The sequence below is a fragment of the Anopheles coluzzii genome, chromosome 2, assembly GCF_943734685.1.
Source record: "Anopheles coluzzii chromosome 2, AcolN3, whole genome shotgun sequence".
In the NCBI taxonomy this organism is placed as follows: domain Eukaryota; kingdom Metazoa; phylum Arthropoda; class Insecta; order Diptera; family Culicidae; genus Anopheles; species Anopheles coluzzii.
Window position 1 is genome coordinate 55981270 of NC_064670.1, and position 17688 is coordinate 55998957.

The 17688-nt window shown below is 43.2% G+C and overlaps 2 protein-coding genes across 2 annotated transcripts in view; both read left to right on the top strand.

The window, feature by feature from the left end:
• Nucleotides 1–4555, top strand: part of LOC120961144 (transmembrane protease serine 9-like) — a 29205-nt gene extending 24650 nt beyond the window's left edge. The window contains exons 16-19 of the mRNA XM_049610982.1: nucleotides 2311–2486; nucleotides 3429–3613; nucleotides 3690–3867; nucleotides 3942–4555. Of these exons, the coding sequence (XP_049466939.1) occupies nucleotides 2311–2486; nucleotides 3429–3613; nucleotides 3690–3867; nucleotides 3942–4348 (946 nt within the window). The 3' untranslated portion in view covers nucleotides 4349–4555. The remainder of the gene's footprint in view (nucleotides 1–2310; nucleotides 2487–3428; nucleotides 3614–3689; nucleotides 3868–3941) is intronic.
• A 1127-nt stretch (nucleotides 4556–5682) lies between these two features.
• Nucleotides 5683–17126, top strand: LOC120961145 (uncharacterized). The gene is made up of 9 exons (XM_049610983.1): nucleotides 5683–5823; nucleotides 7837–8663; nucleotides 9249–9411; nucleotides 9485–9854; nucleotides 9940–10149; nucleotides 12464–12905; nucleotides 14949–15111; nucleotides 15215–15420; nucleotides 15688–17126. The coding sequence occupies exons 2-9, from the start codon at nucleotides 8423–8425 to the stop codon at nucleotides 16074–16076; spliced, it is 2184 nt and encodes a 727-aa protein (XP_049466940.1). The 5' UTR covers nucleotides 5683–5823; nucleotides 7837–8422; the 3' UTR covers nucleotides 16077–17126.
• Nucleotides 17127–17688: the final 562 nt, after the last annotated feature.

Here is a 17688-nt window from a genome sequence, read left to right on the forward strand (position 1 = left end):
TCGGCGGTGGGGGCTCAACATGAGGGCTAATGATGCCTTTTACGGGTAACATTCTTGTATCACGCAAGTGTATGGTTGTATGATGAAATGAAAGAAAGTTATTGTATGCAATAACAAATAAGGCAAAGTATGACCTGATGTAGAATTGCTTTAGAAATAGCGCTCAGATACCTTACCGATTCGGATAATATTATCACATAACAGCACATAATGAAAAAGCTCAATCCAACATACGATCGTAAAAGAGAGCAAAATTAAAATGGCTTATTATTGTGGTAGCTTTAAATATACGACCCTGAAATTCAAAAATATTTCCTTAACATTTTATAGGTTCAAGGCTGTGGCTGTACGTTGCGACACCGAAGGTTACGTAGCAATACAATGCATTACGTTTTCAGCTGCACTTGCTCCAAGGTAGAAGTACAGTATGAGCGTTTCAGGTTGTCTCATTCCACTTGTTTAAGTTTTGTTCCTGTAGGCAATGAAGAGCAGGCTGGAAAATTAACGAAAGCGATTGATCGAGTTTGGTCAAAGTCAAGTTTTCGGCTTCCAGATAGGTCAGGGTCACGAGTTGACATGGTCGTCGATAATTTCCAATTTCAAAACTATGGAACACATTGTGTAACAAACCAACCGAGACAACGATTACGAAATTTTAAAAAATTGGTATATAGAAAAATTGAACAAACGTAATTCAGGTTAAAGGTTTACAGCAAATGAATGAATAAACTGTATTTTTGAAACTTGTATTGTGCAGGGCATGCAATTTATTGATATTCTAGACGTAGATTTGTTTTTAAGATTATAATTGGCTACAATATGTATAATACCGATGTTTGATTATAGTCAATTGCTGGTCCGTAGGTAATTAGTATAAAAATGTGATTTTCAAATTGCTAAACTCCTTGAAGTGTGCTCAAGGATCTGAAATGCGCCCTTCGAGAAAAACGATCACCAGATCTGATAAATAAACTAATTGATCATGACGGTAGGTTATATACAAATAGCGGGGAAAAAAGACAAAAAGTATGAGCCCTTCAAAACCGAGCAACGATGCAGCGATGCACAAGTGCAACGTGATTTGCATGCTCGAAGGGTTATTGCTTCGGTACCTCTATTTGCTTCTCCACATCAACAGAAAAAAATCTGTATGCAAGTTAGCGCTGCCTTGAGAGCAAGTGAGCAAGAGAAGAGAGGGAAGAGAGAGAGACAGAAAATGAAAGAAAGAGAGAGAGTTAGAAAGAGAAAGAGAGAGAAAGAGAGCGAGAGAGAGCGAGAGAGGCAGATAGAGAAAGACGAAAAGTTGTTTTGTATCGAAGAAGAGATGATGGAAAATAAACAAACAAACGAAGCCACAAACGCTAAACCGCTGGCCATGGCGGGGGCAATGGTGGTTTACAGTCAAATTGTTGAACTATTGTCGTTACTACTACATCGAAAAGAAAGATGTCCAATGCCTACATTGCTCTCACTGTGACACCTCCCTCCCTGGCATGGCACTCCCACCCTTATCGATCACTGACACTGGCCTTCTCCCTCGCACGTGGGTTCCAGCGCGCACATGATGCGGTCTTATCGACGATGTAAGCGACGCAAGCACGAACTACCACGAGTAAGGAAGCCATCGGTCCGATGTGTGTTAGTAGAACCAAGGGCACGCACTCTCACTTTCCGCTCGCACTATGAGGTAATTGTCCACCGTAATCATCCCGGGGCGGTCTCGGAGAGATGTGGTGGTTATGTCGCGAGCATCACGACACGCTGACACAGAGACAGGTGTACTGGCGAAAATGGGCGCTTTGGATGTGTGTGTAAGCAGACGGCACTGCATAGTTCGCATACCCGCAGACGCAGTACAAGCGCATCCGCACCCTTATCGCATGCGGCCTCTACTACTCTCGTTACAGAAGAAGACGGCAACGCGAGCACGAGATCAGAGAAGCCGCACGGAAGGGAACAACTGCAGGAACGCACCCGTCGCAAAACAAAGAGGGCACACACCACACATTGACACGGGTTCGATCACTCGAGTCGAAGCGCGCCAAGGTAGTCGACAACGTCCCGCGCGCGTCGTCATTGTCTGTTGAGCCTTCTGAATCCGATTCGGAAAGTGTGTATATAAAAGCTACGCCGACTACCACTGTCAGTCACAGAACATTGCGTAAAGGGGCACAAGAAGCTTCACAGCGCAAAAGGCTCCATCATAGTTGTAAACCATAAAAGCAGAACACACTGTGAGTTCCGGTACGGATTCGCCGCTCCATTCTATAGATCCGTTCAGCGTCTGATCGGCCGTACAAGTCTTTCCTGAAGTGTGTGTGTGTGTGTGCTTCGGTGCTGTGTCGTGGCCATTTCTAACCTAACCATGATAATGAATCGTTCCTCATCCGTTCACTTGATGGCAATCTGGGTTCTGATGCTGACAACGCTAGCTGTCCCATTGCTAGCAGCTCCCGTTTACAACTCCAGCGAATCCTGTGATTGTGGTGAGTTGCAGTCGTGTGGTGGGATAGGCGGTGCATAATCGCGTGTGAATGAAAGTGAAAGGTTAAGTTGAAATTTGTAAACACCTTGCGCATCTGCTGGGGTAGAAAAGTGCATTCAGGCGGGATCCAGGACACTGAAACGCAGAAGTGCATCGTTTCCCTGATCATTCATGCGTCGGAGACGAGTTGCATAACAAATCATTCCAATGGAGCGTGATTTTGCAAAGAAAAAGTGCATGTGACTGTAGGTATGGACATGGTCCGTAGCCAAGCGACATCTCAAACTACGCCGCATACACAGATTTCACTTTCGTTGGTGAATAATATGAAGAAGTTCCATTGAATTGATACTGTTCGTACACGACACTATGTGCAGAAGTGTGGTGTGAAAAATCTGGCGTGTGAATGGGTGGCTTTTTCCAGGCACGATGATGGGCGTGTTTCGACTGTGTAACTGTGAAACCCCGAGAGACGAGCGAATGAGGCCAGCAGCAAATTAGGTTAAGCGTACGCATAAACGGAACATCAATGATACCGGCTATACATAACGAATGCAGTGGCATCAGGACGGTTGCATTTGTGTTTCAATTGTTTGGTTGAATTTTTGTGCCAGCTATAGACATCGCGTGATCTAATTCCTCAAGAAAATAATTCAAATCAAAATGTGTGCAAGGGGTGTCATTGAATTAACGCTTCGACCTGTAACAAGGATCTGGTTGCGTCTAGTGCGCCTGCAGGACTGCACAGGTCAATATGTGAACATTATAAACAAATACTTTATCAGGCAGGACAAAACATAACACAAAAAATGTTGCGGTGATCTTGTTACATCTAAATTACAATTAAGCAACGTTTAGGGGGTGTGCAGAAAATAATTTGAAGAAATACTAAACACTCCAGTTCGGTGTATGGTGTTAATATTTTAATGTGTTTATTTTCCAGTTTGTGGAGTTGGAGGACGCACCAATCGCATTGTCGGAGGCTCCGAAGCCGCTGCACATCAATTCCCCTGGTTGGCTGGCCTTTTCCGCCAGGGCAAACTATACTGCGGAGCATCGGTCGTTTCGCGCAATTTTCTGGTCACGGCAGCACACTGTGTAAACTCGTTCGAAGCGAGTGAGATTAGGGTTAGTGTTGAATCGCAGAACAGCTGAAAGATATTTCACTCTTTTTGTTCACTCAATTCCATTACCCTTCGTATAGGTTTATCTCGGAGGGCATAATATTGCCAAGGATTACACCGAGCTTCGGAGAGTGAAACGAATCATCGACCACGAGGATTTTGATATCTTCACGTTCAACAACGATATTGCTCTCCTGGAGCTAGATAAACCATTGCGCTATGGACCCACCATTCAGCCAGCTTGCCTCCCGGACGGAAGTAAATAAGTTTTGCTTTGGCTTTTCGGCCCGGTGGCTCGATCGAGAACTATAACGTTGAACTATATTTTGCAGGTGTAATGGACTTTACTGGAACGATCGGTGTGGTTGCTGGATGGGGAAGGGTGGAGGAGAAGCGTGCTCCATCCAAGACGCTGCGATCCGTTGAAGTTCCCATCTGGTCACAGGAGCAGTGCCTTGACGCTGGGTATGGCAGTAAGAAGATCTCTGCCAACATGATGTGCGCCGGGTACCACGATGGGCAGAAAGATGCTTGCCAGGGTGATAGTGGTGGTCCGATGCATAAGATGGGACTGTTTGGCAGCATGGAAGTGATTGGAGTCGTTTCGTGGGGTCGGGGATGCGCCCGCCCAAATTTGCCCGGTATCTACACGCGCATCGTCAATTACTTGCCTTGGATTCACGAGAAGCTTGCCAACGAATGTCTCTGCCCGCCTAAGGATGTTGCTCGAAGGATTTGATGTGACTGTGAAGTTACACGACCTAGAGACGCAGAAGTGTGCTGTTGATAATTTATTCGTTTTCTAGTCACAACATACCATAGGATGTAGAGGCTGACGATTCGGCTGTAACTATTAGCATGTAAGATATGGCTACATTCGCGTATTGTTATGAAACGTTTATTATGCGGCAGAAAGTAAATAAAACCAGAAACACATACGACATTACATGTTCCGTGAATGAGTCATCAGCTCTCAGTAGACTGGTTTGATTTCAGCTTGGAATTAACAGGAAAATGTGATGTTCGCTGATGTAAGTTGACGACGGCACAGACTGCTGCCATCGATCATATGTCATTTCCGAACGACGGTGACCAAATGCAGACCTGAAGGTAGAAAGCTAGTAAGTGGTCGAACGTCTCCCACCCAACATACGAAGCTTCCATTGATTAGGAGAGAAATGGAAAGTGAATCTCCCTCCGAGCTTTCTGACGGACCAGTTCTCTTGAACCTATCTCCGTTTTTACCTGTCTCTCTCTATCTTGTACTGATGCATGCAGCACATGGGTTATCGTCTCTTGCTTTAGTTGCTTCTCCAATGTTGTGTAGTTTACAGGGTTCGCCATGCTTCTTGATGAATGGGTGTCTTGATGCTGCTTTTCTTTTTAATAATTATATTATAATTTTACTGCTGTAATGTTTAGTTCCAAACTTTTTTTAGATATTAAATTTAAAAACAACATATTATATCTCAACAATCATTCCTCGTTATTGGTTAGATAATCCTTCACCCCATTCGTAGGATTCATTATTCTGCTATCAATCAGCCCAGCGTTCGGCAAAAATTGCAACCAAAAGAGCCAAATTCTACAAAAGAATTCGTAGAGTTATGTATGTTTGATAGTTCTAAAAAATATACCAACGGCAAAGAGCTGCGTTTCGCGAGCCGTACTTTGTCGCTTGCTGAGTTAACCAATCAGACTCAGACAGCCAAGCTCATTAGACGTTCAGTAACAAGGCAAACGTTATTTTGACCGAATGTGGTTATTGCGATTAAAAAGAAAAACAAGATGAAGCTGCTTTGGAGAAGAAGAAGAAGAAGAAGAAGAAGAAGAAGAAAAGAAGGATAATATAGGGAACATAATTATATTTTCCCGCTCTTTATGTAACACCACTTTTATATAGCTAAAACACATTTATTTGAACGATCGTACCGGTGCAGTAACCCTGCAAGATGCTTTTCTACTCTCGCGCAATGCTTTCGAGCAGGGTGCCCTCTCGCGATGTCCATATGATGATGGTGAAAAATGAAAGTAGTTTCTTTCGTCTGTGATCCTTCGCCATTGTAGCGAAGGAAGTCATACAGTCAAGGCCACACTACTGCTGCTGCACATCGCACGAGATCTTGATGGTTATATTTTATATTCGGTTTAGTTTAAATGTAGTTCAGTGCATAGAAGTGAGTGCGACGAATGTTGGCAACTGAAATATGCATGGTAGTTGAATAATGTTAGAAAATTGATCAGTTAGGATGGGCTAGCCAATCGATCGAGCATTGAATGAGTCAGTTGCAGTTGCATAGCATTGCTTAAGTGAAAATCAAACCGAGCCCTGTCTTTCGATCGGATTATGTGCAATTTAGTTAAACATTCGTCACGTTCCGTGAAACTTCGGTGGGGTGATTGTGTTGAATTGTGGACAATATAAGCGTAACCAATCAGCTTGCAGTGCGCAGACATTTACATAACCTTTTTGGGTGATCGGCGGTAGGTGACGAATTTCCTCGCAAGTTCCATGAAGCGCTTTTTTGCGTACCGCAAGCAGCACTAGTAGTGCTTGTACAACCGGTTGTGAAATTGTAATTTCATTGATCACTAATCCGTAACTGTCTTTCCAAACATTGGAGATATTAAGTAGGGTTGGAAATAATCGATCTTCAGTTCTGCAAGTGCGGCAACTTCCTCGTGAGTTTGATTGATACACGCTGATCCGACAGCCTCCCTCGAAACAGTTTGAAGGTAACGTGAGTGTTCGGGTCGTGTGTGTCCGGGTTCGATTCATTTCTCTTTCAACCACTCGCCTGATTGTGCGCATTTACACCAAAAGCGATAGTTTGTTCTACTAATTTACGGTGTTTTTAGAGCACCAGATCGATTCGGAAAAAGTGTTGACTGAGTATTTAAACAAGGTGAGTTTAGATATATGATCTGTCAAAAAACTCTTAAAACAAGCTTAAAAATTGCATTAGATTAGTGCATTTGTAGTGTTAGTGTAGTTATCAGTGAGCACGAAATCTCGCGAATGTTATAAGTTTGGTTTGAACTGGTTCGATCGCGTCAGTGTGCCCCGAACTGAAAGCGGTCACATAAACTTTCTTTATAATTTTCATAAACATTGACCGATACTGTGTTGGAGTGAGATTTGAGGCCATGGAAAGGAGGTGCTGTGGATGTAGGTTTTTGCTGTGGTTTGACCAAACTCGATACATATGTGAGTGGAAAAGTGTGTCACGACAACAAAATCATTTCAATTTGCGAATCGTTTGAACATGTGTGTATTCATGATGGTGGATGTAATAATTTGAGTGTGAATTAATCAATACTTTTCATATAAAATGTGAAAAGCTCCAAGACTATAAGACACATATAAAAAAACATGAACCGATTATACCTCCACCATTAACGCGATATTGCTTAATTGCTTTGCTGAAGTGGAGGTAGTTTACTTTGAGCTTCACTTCCTTTTGTAAAGTGTACAAAATATTTACAATATTTTACATTGAATTTGATTTAATGTTTTGTTTAGAAATTCACCAATTAGTGGTCGGAACCGCGTGAGATTGTTTTTAATAACCTGTTATGCGTTTTTAATGAGACCGCTGAAGCTTTCTACGTTCACACATGTCCACGCAATCACTGCTGACACCAGATAAGCGAGAAAGCCTTTCACTGCAATGCACTTTTCAAGCGGATATGCCCATTTAGCATAAGAAACGTCTGGCGTTAATATAAACAGGCTGCCTAGGGCACTGTATGCGCCACTGTCAGGGTTAAACACAAGTTCGTATCATTGCTCTTTTCCGTTGCCCCTGGTGGGACATACTGGCCGATTCGAACAGTACATCCTGTGGCACTGCTAGTGGGTACCGCTATTCCCAACAGGTTGGATTTGAATAATGCAGCTGGAAAGCGCTCCGATCGGCTCCATTTATCTAATGAAGCTTATCAAAAACAGAGTCACGAAGTAGGCAAAGCAAAGTGTTAGAAATCGTGGCCCTAAAATATGTGCTATCCAGCATGGCTAGGAGCGTTAGATCCGGCCTGTCACTCGAGTCCTCCTATTCACACGTTAGCAAGACGCAAAGGGTCCCCAATTAGAGATATCACTCTTTGGTGTTCCTTTCGTTATATCATAAGCGGCTGTTAAAGGGAGTGAAGCTTGTCTATAGGCCCCTGATGCGCTATTCTTGGTATACTGTTGTTTTTTCACTCTCGTTTTTCTACAAAAAGATAGTTGTAAGCTGCTACTGTACACTGATTCATGTATCTTAGGGAGAAAACATTGAGGCAAGCACCGGTGTAGTGCGAATGTGAAGATAGCGAAGACGATCGAGCAAAACAGTGAACGGTCGAATGAAAGTGAAAAAGAAGAAACCAAACGTTTATCCGTCCATCATACGCAGCAAATGCTAGGAGCTTAGGTGGCTGGTGTCGCTGAGCCGGACCGTGTGCGGTTCATCCGTCGTGTTGCAGTGTGGTGAAGGCGGATGCGGACCAAACTGATGTTAAATAATGTTCCCCGAGCTAACGTCGTGCCTTGCCGAGAGCAGAAGAAAGTGAAATGAGATTATGAATCGTGTAAACATGGACCAGGGCAATAACGCGTAAGTGAAACGTTGAGTGAAAGATAAAGAAGTAAAAAAAAGCACACTCATTCAGTTTGCAAAGGCGCAGATTACTACAGCTGGTGAACTGTTTGCAGGTGTTGTTGAATATAAATACACGCATGTTTTAGACGAACGGTGCTCCGAGAAAACATTAAAGAGGAGTAAACAGCGTGTGAACTGAAGTGGAACGTGATTTTATTCTCTCAACAATGTACACCAAAATGATTGCTCCTGCGAGAAGCAGATTTCTCGTTGGATCTATAGTAACCGCATTAGTTCTTGCTGGATATGTAGCCGAAGCAAAGGGAAGCACACACTGGAATGATACGGAAATTATTAGCCGACAAGGACGGTTTCTGTTTGACACATTGTTTGGACTAAACACGGCTGCATTTTCACTTGACGATGATGACGACCTGACCAACAATCAGGTGAAGAGCTGTGACTGTGGTAAGTATCGTCGAAACAGTTTCCCAGCAGGTCCATAAAAAGACAATCTTTTGTGAAATCTCGACAATATTAGCACAACATTTATATTCTAGTTCTTCGACAATATTAACACAAAATTGATATTCTAATTACCTAATATTTTTGTTTTATTTTTATATTTTTATTTATTTTTATAAAATACATATATAATATTTATCATATGGTATCTACGAATATTTCATGTTAAATTCGGTTTGTTGATTCGGTGTTACTAATTGAAGAGTTAGTTAGAATTTGGCCGGACAGGTAAAAAAAAATTAACAATGTAATAAAAACATGGTTAAATTAATGTGTTGAAATGTTTATGAATGTGTGGTTTTTCGTATTCTATTTCATTTATATAACATTTTTCGATATTTGTGATAAACACGCACACCTCATTTCAATTAATTGAACCTCAATTTAAATTCAAATACGTTCGGTTTAAATTCGTTTCTTTCTCGTGCTTTGCGGATTGCATACCTGTCGGGCTGAAACAATTGACAGCATGTACTAAATTTCAAAGCAACTGACATGCTAACTGCTAACTTATTTCTCTTTTTTCAGAATGTGGAGCAGCTAATCAAGAAATTCGAATTGTAGGAGGACGGCCCACTGGAGTGAATCAATATCCTTGGCTGGCACGCCTAGTTTACGACGGTCAGTTTCATTGTGGAGCATCACTTCTCACAAAAGATTACGTTTTAACTGCGGCACATTGTGTTCGAAGGTGGGTATATCTGTTCATAGTGGTGCATGTATGTGACTGTTAAACAACTTTGATATTCGAATTTTCGTTTCAGACTCAAGCGCAACAAGATCCGTGTTATTCTGGGTGATTACGATCAATTCGTAGCTTCTGAGACTCCTGCAATAATGCGGGCAGTCACCGCAATCATCAGGCACCGGAGCTTCGATCAAAACTCCTACAATCACGACATCGCGCTTCTGAAGCTGCGCAAGCCTGTGGAGTTCACCAAAACCATACGTCCGGTTTGTTTACCCAAGGAACGCAGTGAGCCGGCTGGTCAGTTGGGCACAGTTGTGGGCTGGGGACGAACTTCGGAAGGTGGCACACTTCCAGCGTTGGTCCAACACGTGGATGTACCGATCTTGACACTCGACCAGTGTCGAAGCATGAAATATCGTGCATCTCGTATAACGTCGAATATGGTTAGTACGAACGAAGGTTTGCAAATCCGCAAAATAAGAGTAATGTAAAATTTGTTTATGTCTTTTCGTATGGTTCTGGTTACAGTTATGCGCCGGTAAAGGCAAACAGGACTCATGCCAAGGTGACTCCGGTGGGCCTCTGCTAGTACGAAATGGTGATAAGCACGAAATTGTTGGGATTGTGTCATGGGGCGTTGGATGCGGCCGGGCCGGCTACCCTGGAGTGTACACCCGTGTGGCGCGTTACTTGCCCTGGCTGCGTGCAAATCTGGACGATACTTGTCTCTGCTCGAAGTGATATTAGAAGAGAAAGATAAACAATGTAAATAAAGCGCGAATACTACTATTCAACTGACAATGCCACCGACAACAGACATTGAAATCAAGTGTACCGAATGGGGCTATTACTTCCCAGCGTTGGAAGAGATGTAAACAAATGAGAAGAAAGGTTGTCCCATTTTCCTCCCCGCATTGCATGCAGAGGGTGATAATTTGATCGATTTACCAAGCGACACAGAATGTTAGCACAAATTGGGACAAGTGCGTGGTTCCAACAATTTTCCTGCGTGAACTGTTTTATGTTCGTGCGAAACAAAGCAACGTAAACATAGCAAAAAGGCACCTGCCACTGATGTCGGCACACTGAGTGACGGAAAAACAAAGCAACGATTAAATGAAATGAGAGCATAAACTGTGTGGCACTGAGAGAGATCCACTGGGTCGGTATGAAAGGTATGAAAGAAATTTTCTCACGAATCACATGCAGAAACCTGCGAGGAATGTTTTACACGTACAGCGCAGTGAAACATGGAGGAGGATCCGAAACGATCGCATCAGGCTCATTATCGCACATAAACCATCATAATTGAATCATTGTCGCTGAGAATGGATTGGAGAGTATCAACTAGAGAGTCTTTTGCCAGAAAACTTTCTTCAAGATTTATAGATATTAGAATAGTTAGTGGTATTTATCACAGAAGATGAAACTGTATCAATTCCAGTAGCATATGCAGAGCTGCTTGTACCGGTGATATTGGTTAAATTGGTTTATGATATAATTTTCATTCTTTAAAAAAAATCACCCAACAAAGGGCCGAAAGCACGTACAGATATATGAGTTTCCGGATACAACTTCGGACCATTGTAAATGTTTAATTATTTGAATCTTAATAAAGTGCGCATGTAACTTGATTGATCTGAATTGACCACAAAACCGTGGAGTAATAAATCAAGTGTTAAAAGCTATCATCACGATAACTGTACCATCGTATCAGTCTATTTGGTCTTCTCTATACATATAGTACCAAAGCAGCAATAGTGTCGTATCATTATTAGAGTGTTTTCGTATAATTCGTATAATTAGAACATTTAAAAAACATATATATAGTTCTTGCTACATCAGGACTATCCAGATGGGAACTTAATGTGGCCTTTACTGACAGATCACAAATTACCTTTTACTTAATGCTCTAAACTACTTCCTCTGCACTTATATGACAATTTCATAATCATTTGTATGTGATTATTGTTACCATACTATCTGTTTTACTATTTTACACATAAAAGTAACAATCTTGAAATCATAGAACAGAAAGAACGTCTTTTTATGTTGCTCTTTACTTTATTTATTTTTTTTATAATTATAGCTTTAATATTTATAATTTGTTTACATAATAACTGTCTAACTTAAATAAGTAAAGTTTGTATATTTTTCGTACATTTAATCGTATGTCCCCCCTTCTATGCCGTGAAGGGATGAGCTTTCACTCGACACTCCAACGGTTGGTCAAAGATCAAATTGTCTTATAAGGTCTTGAGGTATCGTTCTCAAGATAGAACGTCTGTCTCGAAAAAAAGAGAGAGAAAGAGAGAGAGAGAGAGAGAGAGAGAGAGAGAGGAGAAGAAGAGACGCGTTGTGCATTTGTTTACCTTTGCCTGTGCGTCTGGTGGGGAATTATGGCAAGATCAGGTTGCTTGTGTCTTTCTACTCTTCTGTAGATGTGTTCGCTCCTTGCTTCGTTCTCCCAAAGGTTGTAAAGACGAACGAGATGCTGAATGTGTTGTAGGATCATCCAAAGCCCCCGCTATTACTGCCCCGTCCGCTCGCGATTTCCGCCCACTTTGGAGGGACCGAGAAGAAGCTCAAAAAGAAGCGAACAAGTGTCGGAGAAAGCCGACCCGATGCGTCGTGGAAGCATATCCCAAAAGCACAACCCGAACGCTGATCATTTCAGTCAGTGACCGCGGGCAAAGCAGACGTTGCTTGCAGAGAGTTTGGCGTTTCCCGGTTCTGTTCGCTTCCTCAGCAGCGACTTACCAGCACCGTTTTTTTCATAAACGACCGTCACCCGTCAGTGAGTGCTCGGGAGAGTAAACGCAACGGAGTTGCTGTTTGAATAATTACAGCAGAAGCCATACATTAGTGAACCAATTTCCAGTGCAGATGATCTAAGATCTCTAAGCTAAATTTGTGTGTGAGTCGATGTGAAAATATCCAACGCAAAACAATTAGCCAACAAGTGGGGAATGCATTAGTGCGGGTGAAAATGTGCAGCTTTAGCGTATCGGTGGTAAATTCGGTTCGTCTGCAGAGCTAATCTGCGCGCTAATGCTGTAGTGTTGGCGAAGCTTTGCGGAAGCCGGAACAAAAGAAACCCAACCAAAGTTTAAGTGAACTTCTGCCGGCAGTGGAAAGAATTGACGTGAGAACAAGCGTGCGAAGAAAATTGTTAAAATTAGAACGAATAGCGAGCTGTGAGTTGCGGATAACGCTGAATACGAAGAGAATGGAAGTGAGCAATTTAGCACGGAGCATAATCAATTTGCGCATTAACATGATGCTGGAGGTTCCGCTGTTGATGCTGCTGATGGTGGGGCTCTTGGCAGGTGATGCGTCCGGGAAGCTGCAAGCTCAGGGCAAATATGAGATGCTAGCGACACCGAACAAGAATACGGACGAGCGGAGCATTGTCGACAATATGAAGATGATATTTGGTGGGGGCAGTAACCGTGCTCCAATCCATGATACACCCTCCAGTGCTTGTAGCTGCCGTAAGTAGTGCAATTTGTAGGAATAACACGTGAAAATACAATTTATATGCTTCGTGGGAACTATACACTCGAGTTACATTTGTCCTTCATAATAACGTTTTGAAGGAATTATTTTATATCAGACACTGTTCATCATAAAAAACGCAATTCTTTTCATAAATTACCGGAATATTATTACTCAAAGATAGTTAAAAATTTCGATACTTTTTATTAATTGATTAGCTGCAGAAATGAACTCAATTCATTTTATGTTAGGCTTTAGGTTTTGATTTTATGTTTCAAATCAACGACCATCATTTAATCATCTTTAAAATATGTAAGAAATACACTTCAAATAAAAATGCTGTTTAACATCAAAGGGCACACGGTGATAGCTTTGACATTCTCTCAGCTCTCAGTAAAATGCAGCTTTGCATTTTGGAAGCGCTAATGAAATGTGTATACAACGTCTGGACCAGCACAAGACTGCTCACATTTATACAATGATGAGGTATCCACTTCCTTCCGATGATCTCAATATTGCGAATCCACTGCAGGTCCACCATGAGAAGAAACAGGGTTGAAGCAGAAACGACTCATTCACGTATGCACCCATTAGCAACCGAAAACAAAGCAGTGTGTGGTGGCAGTAAATGTGACCATTGATATTTGCATTTTGTGTGGTTTCGGCTGTTTTTTTGTTGTTGCAAAATATTCCGTATGTTTCCGATGAAAAGCTTACGGTGCTTATCCGAAAACAGAAACTTTAATCCTATGGACAGATTCAAATTTCCGGCACAGCGAAAAGGAAATATAAGGTGTGAGGGTGAAAGTGTTTCCTTGGCCCCGACTTGGCGCCTGCCTTTGCATGGAACATCCTGCCAATGGGATGAAGATTAACTTTACGACTGGATCGCGGGGGATTTTTTGAGTTCGATGAACGTTTGGAATGTGTACGATACAGTGCCACCCAAACATGGAAGTCTTTGGAGGTGTTTGGGCGTGCTTGACCGGTGTGGGAGGTGAAATAAGATTTTGGATCTCGTTTAAAGTGGATGACCGTTTTATTAGCTCACGGCAGAACGATGAACGAAAAACGCAATCGAACCGCTGGTGTTGAGTATAGTTATTATTACTGGAGGAAATCTGTAATCTGTCCACAGCCTCAAACTGATGAAATTAAAATTTTGATTGATTCATGGTAGGAAATCATTTCACTCACCATCTGGCGCTGCTGCCGCACCCCCAGTTAGAAAGGTTAATTCGAGCCGGACGGACCATAGACGGGAAGTGGTCACGAATGAGGGTAAAAATTACCGTGTCCTCACGCTCACGTGTTCCCAATTCGAGGGTTTCCTGGGCCACCCATGGAACGACAACGCAGCATTGCACTCGCGTTTCGAAATATTGATAGAAAGCTGATCGATGATCGAATCGATTGGTTACAGACCATTCAGCAGCATCCTCCTAGTGTGTAAGTGTAACGGAAAGAAAAGGTTCGAAATACAAAAAAAAGGAAACGACTCAACACATGACCTACCAACATACCCTACGGTGGTCTGAAGTGTTGATGGTGGACCACAGTTAGGTGGAGTGGCTCGATTGAAGGTTGCGTGTATTTTGTTTTGATGAAGAGTTTTACCCTCCGTCGACTGCACAGCCACGGTATCGCGGTCGAAGGTTTGATACGATCTTGTAAGAAAATGTAACGAGCCAAGCGGGAACGAAGCGGGTGTCGGAATGCTCAAGTGAGCCATCCGCTGACAACCATCAAACCGGCTATGCCGCCACATATCGCGGCCTCGATCGACAACTGTTGCGGGGCTAGTCGATTAAATCGCGTTTCCTTGCATTTACGGTAACGGTTACGGTAATTCCTGGTCCAACGGTTCAAATCAGCGAGCTGGAGCGTTCTTTTTTACTGACGGTGGCGTGCCGATAGTGAATGATTGTGTGACACGCACGCCCGCCAGTGAATGCAATTATAGCAAACAGACGTGCTTGCAAGTGTTTGATGCACACTAACGCTTTTCACCTTTTCCCCTTTTCGTTTGCGCTGTACAGGATGTGGCGAGCGGAACGATGCCTCGAGGATCGTTGGCGGCCAGGCGACCGGCGTGAACGAGTTTCCCTGGATGGCGCGATTAAGTTACTTCAATCGGTTCTACTGTGGCGGCATGCTCATCAACGACCGATACGTTCTTACGGCGGCGCATTGCGTTAAAGGGTAAGCGAGAAGGTGTCTCCACGCTGGCTGGTCACATCGCCATTGCCGCCTATGCTTGTTGCAATTGATTGATGCGTGATCGTGTTGCCTTTCCTCGTTGCAGCTTTATGTGGTTCATGATCAAGGTAACGTTCGGTGAGCATAACCGGTGCGACGACTCTGTGCGCCCGGAAACACGCTTCGTGCTGAGAGCGATCGCGCAGAAGTTCAGCTTCTTAAACTTCGACAACGACATCGCACTGTTACGGCTGAACGACCGCGTGCCCATAACGGACTTCATTCGCCCGATCTGCCTGCCATCCGATCCAAGTAAGCTCGAATTGAATGTGGCACACACACACACACACACACACACACACATACCGTCGTTGTGCCATGAAGATACACGCAAAGTACGCTGATCTTGAAACATTGGCGAACCAAACTGGCTAATGGGAAGCGCAAATACGTTGCTCCCCAAATGTGACCTCCTTTTGGGCGGGCCTTCCTTGCCTTGCCCAGAGGCTTTCTTCTCGTGGTGCTTTCGTTCACTTTTATGTTTTTTTGTTTTTCTCTGTTTGCGATCCGATCGGGCAGGTAACGCGTACGTCGGCACAAATGGAACGGCCACCGGCTGGGGCACGCTGAAGGAGGACGGCAAACCGTCCTGCATCCTGCAGGAGGTGGAAGTGCCCGTCCTCTCGAACGAGGTGTGCAGTACACAAACCAACTACACGGCATCCATGATCACGGACAACATGCTGTGCGCCGGCTATCTGGGTGTGGGCGAGAAAGACTCGTGCCAGGGAGATTCCGGTGGTCCGCTGATCGCGGAACGAGAGGACAAACGCTACGAGCTGATCGGGGTGGTGTCGTGGGGCAATGGTTGCGCCCGGCCCTACTATCCCGGCGTGTACACGCGGGTGACACGCTACCTCGACTGGATACGCGAGAACTCCAAGGACGGATGCTTCTGCAGCGAGTGAGCCAAACCTGCCTGCACCAGGGATGCAAAGTCGGTCGTAACGGTGTGTGATGTGATGGAATCGAGCCGGTTGGCGAAAAGTGGTAGAAAATAAGATCAAGCTCTAGGAAGTATAACGCGATAATTAATCTATCTAGCATGTAGGACAGTCCGAACCACGGCGAACGGTGCTGGACAATGCATACTGCAGTCGACCGGTCGCCGTTTCTTTCCCTTCTGCCCTACAGCAAAGTCACCTACACACGGGGGCCGGCGGAGCGCCCTAGAGAAACCGTAACGTAACCCGCACTGCCATGGTTTCCTCGTTGGCCGATTTAGTTTCTCCACTGCGTCACTGAAGATACCGTTAAACTGGCCGTGGCCGGAATTTTAAAACGGTAGACATTAATAAACAATGTGAAGATAAGCGGCGAAAAAAACAAGATGCCTCGAAAACGTTACAAAAAGCCTCATCCGCGACGGCGCGATGTACGTTCACCATATTCCGCTTTCGTTGATGTCGGAGCTTTGGCGCGTACAAGAAGCCATCATCACAGCTTTTTTTGTGCATTCTAGTGCAAGAGTTCGCACATAAGCGCTCATTTTCCCACCGCTGGCCATTCGAAAGTGGGGGACAAACTTATTTTATGAATAGAACCGGCGCTAGCTCAGCGATGATTGGTGGTAGTCGGTCTTGCGTAGATAGCGTGATACATTCATTCATTGGCACTTTCTTTAATTCGATTTAAATTAAGATTCAGCTCGCGTTTCCATCCCTTGTGTGAGTGGCTAATGGCAACATGGGCAACAATATACTGTGAATATACTGAAATTCTTTTCCTTAGCTGAGCTGAATTACTTCGCTCCGTTACACATTTTCTACTACTTCAGAATGACGTACATCACAAAGGTGGCTTCTGATGAATATATGCCGTTACGATATCGGTGGCACAACGGTGTACGGTGTATTTTTAAAGTTAACTATAATATAAATTAATGTTATTGAAGGTATGAAACAATCTTCGACAAATAAGTGTAAAGTAATAAAATATAATATTTTATCTCGATGTAACTACACGCATTGGCCTTATTTGGCATAGTTTGAGTAGATGCTATTTATAGAAAAGAGTAGTTGTTTCAACGTAGTGTCATTTATTGAACGAAATTAGTGAGCATCTCAAGGTATGCTAATAATACTGATGATTGCATGGCCTCCGGGAGGAAATTAAAGTTATCATGCTTCTTTTCTTCCCAAACTTTCAACGTCATCTAAAAATGTCAGCTCGATACTATGGAATGTTCCCGACTGTGCGATAAAGCTCAAAGCACTCAATTTTGCTTTCTGGAATCCTTGGTGAGTATTACAATATCGAACATAATAAAAATAAGTGTGACTAGTTTCACTTCCAGAGATGGTCGTTCAAAGTCACTACGACTCAGAGCCATAAAGTAACCATCATCTAGGAATATGCGAAATAAAGACGACAGCAGTGTTCGTCTTTCTTTATCATAATGAATTTGTATTTTTATATTTCATAGAAGATGTTGTTCAATTTAGATATTTTTGTAGTTGCATAACGTTACATTATGCAGTTACATTATTTACGCAGTATGTAAAAATTACTCACAGACAG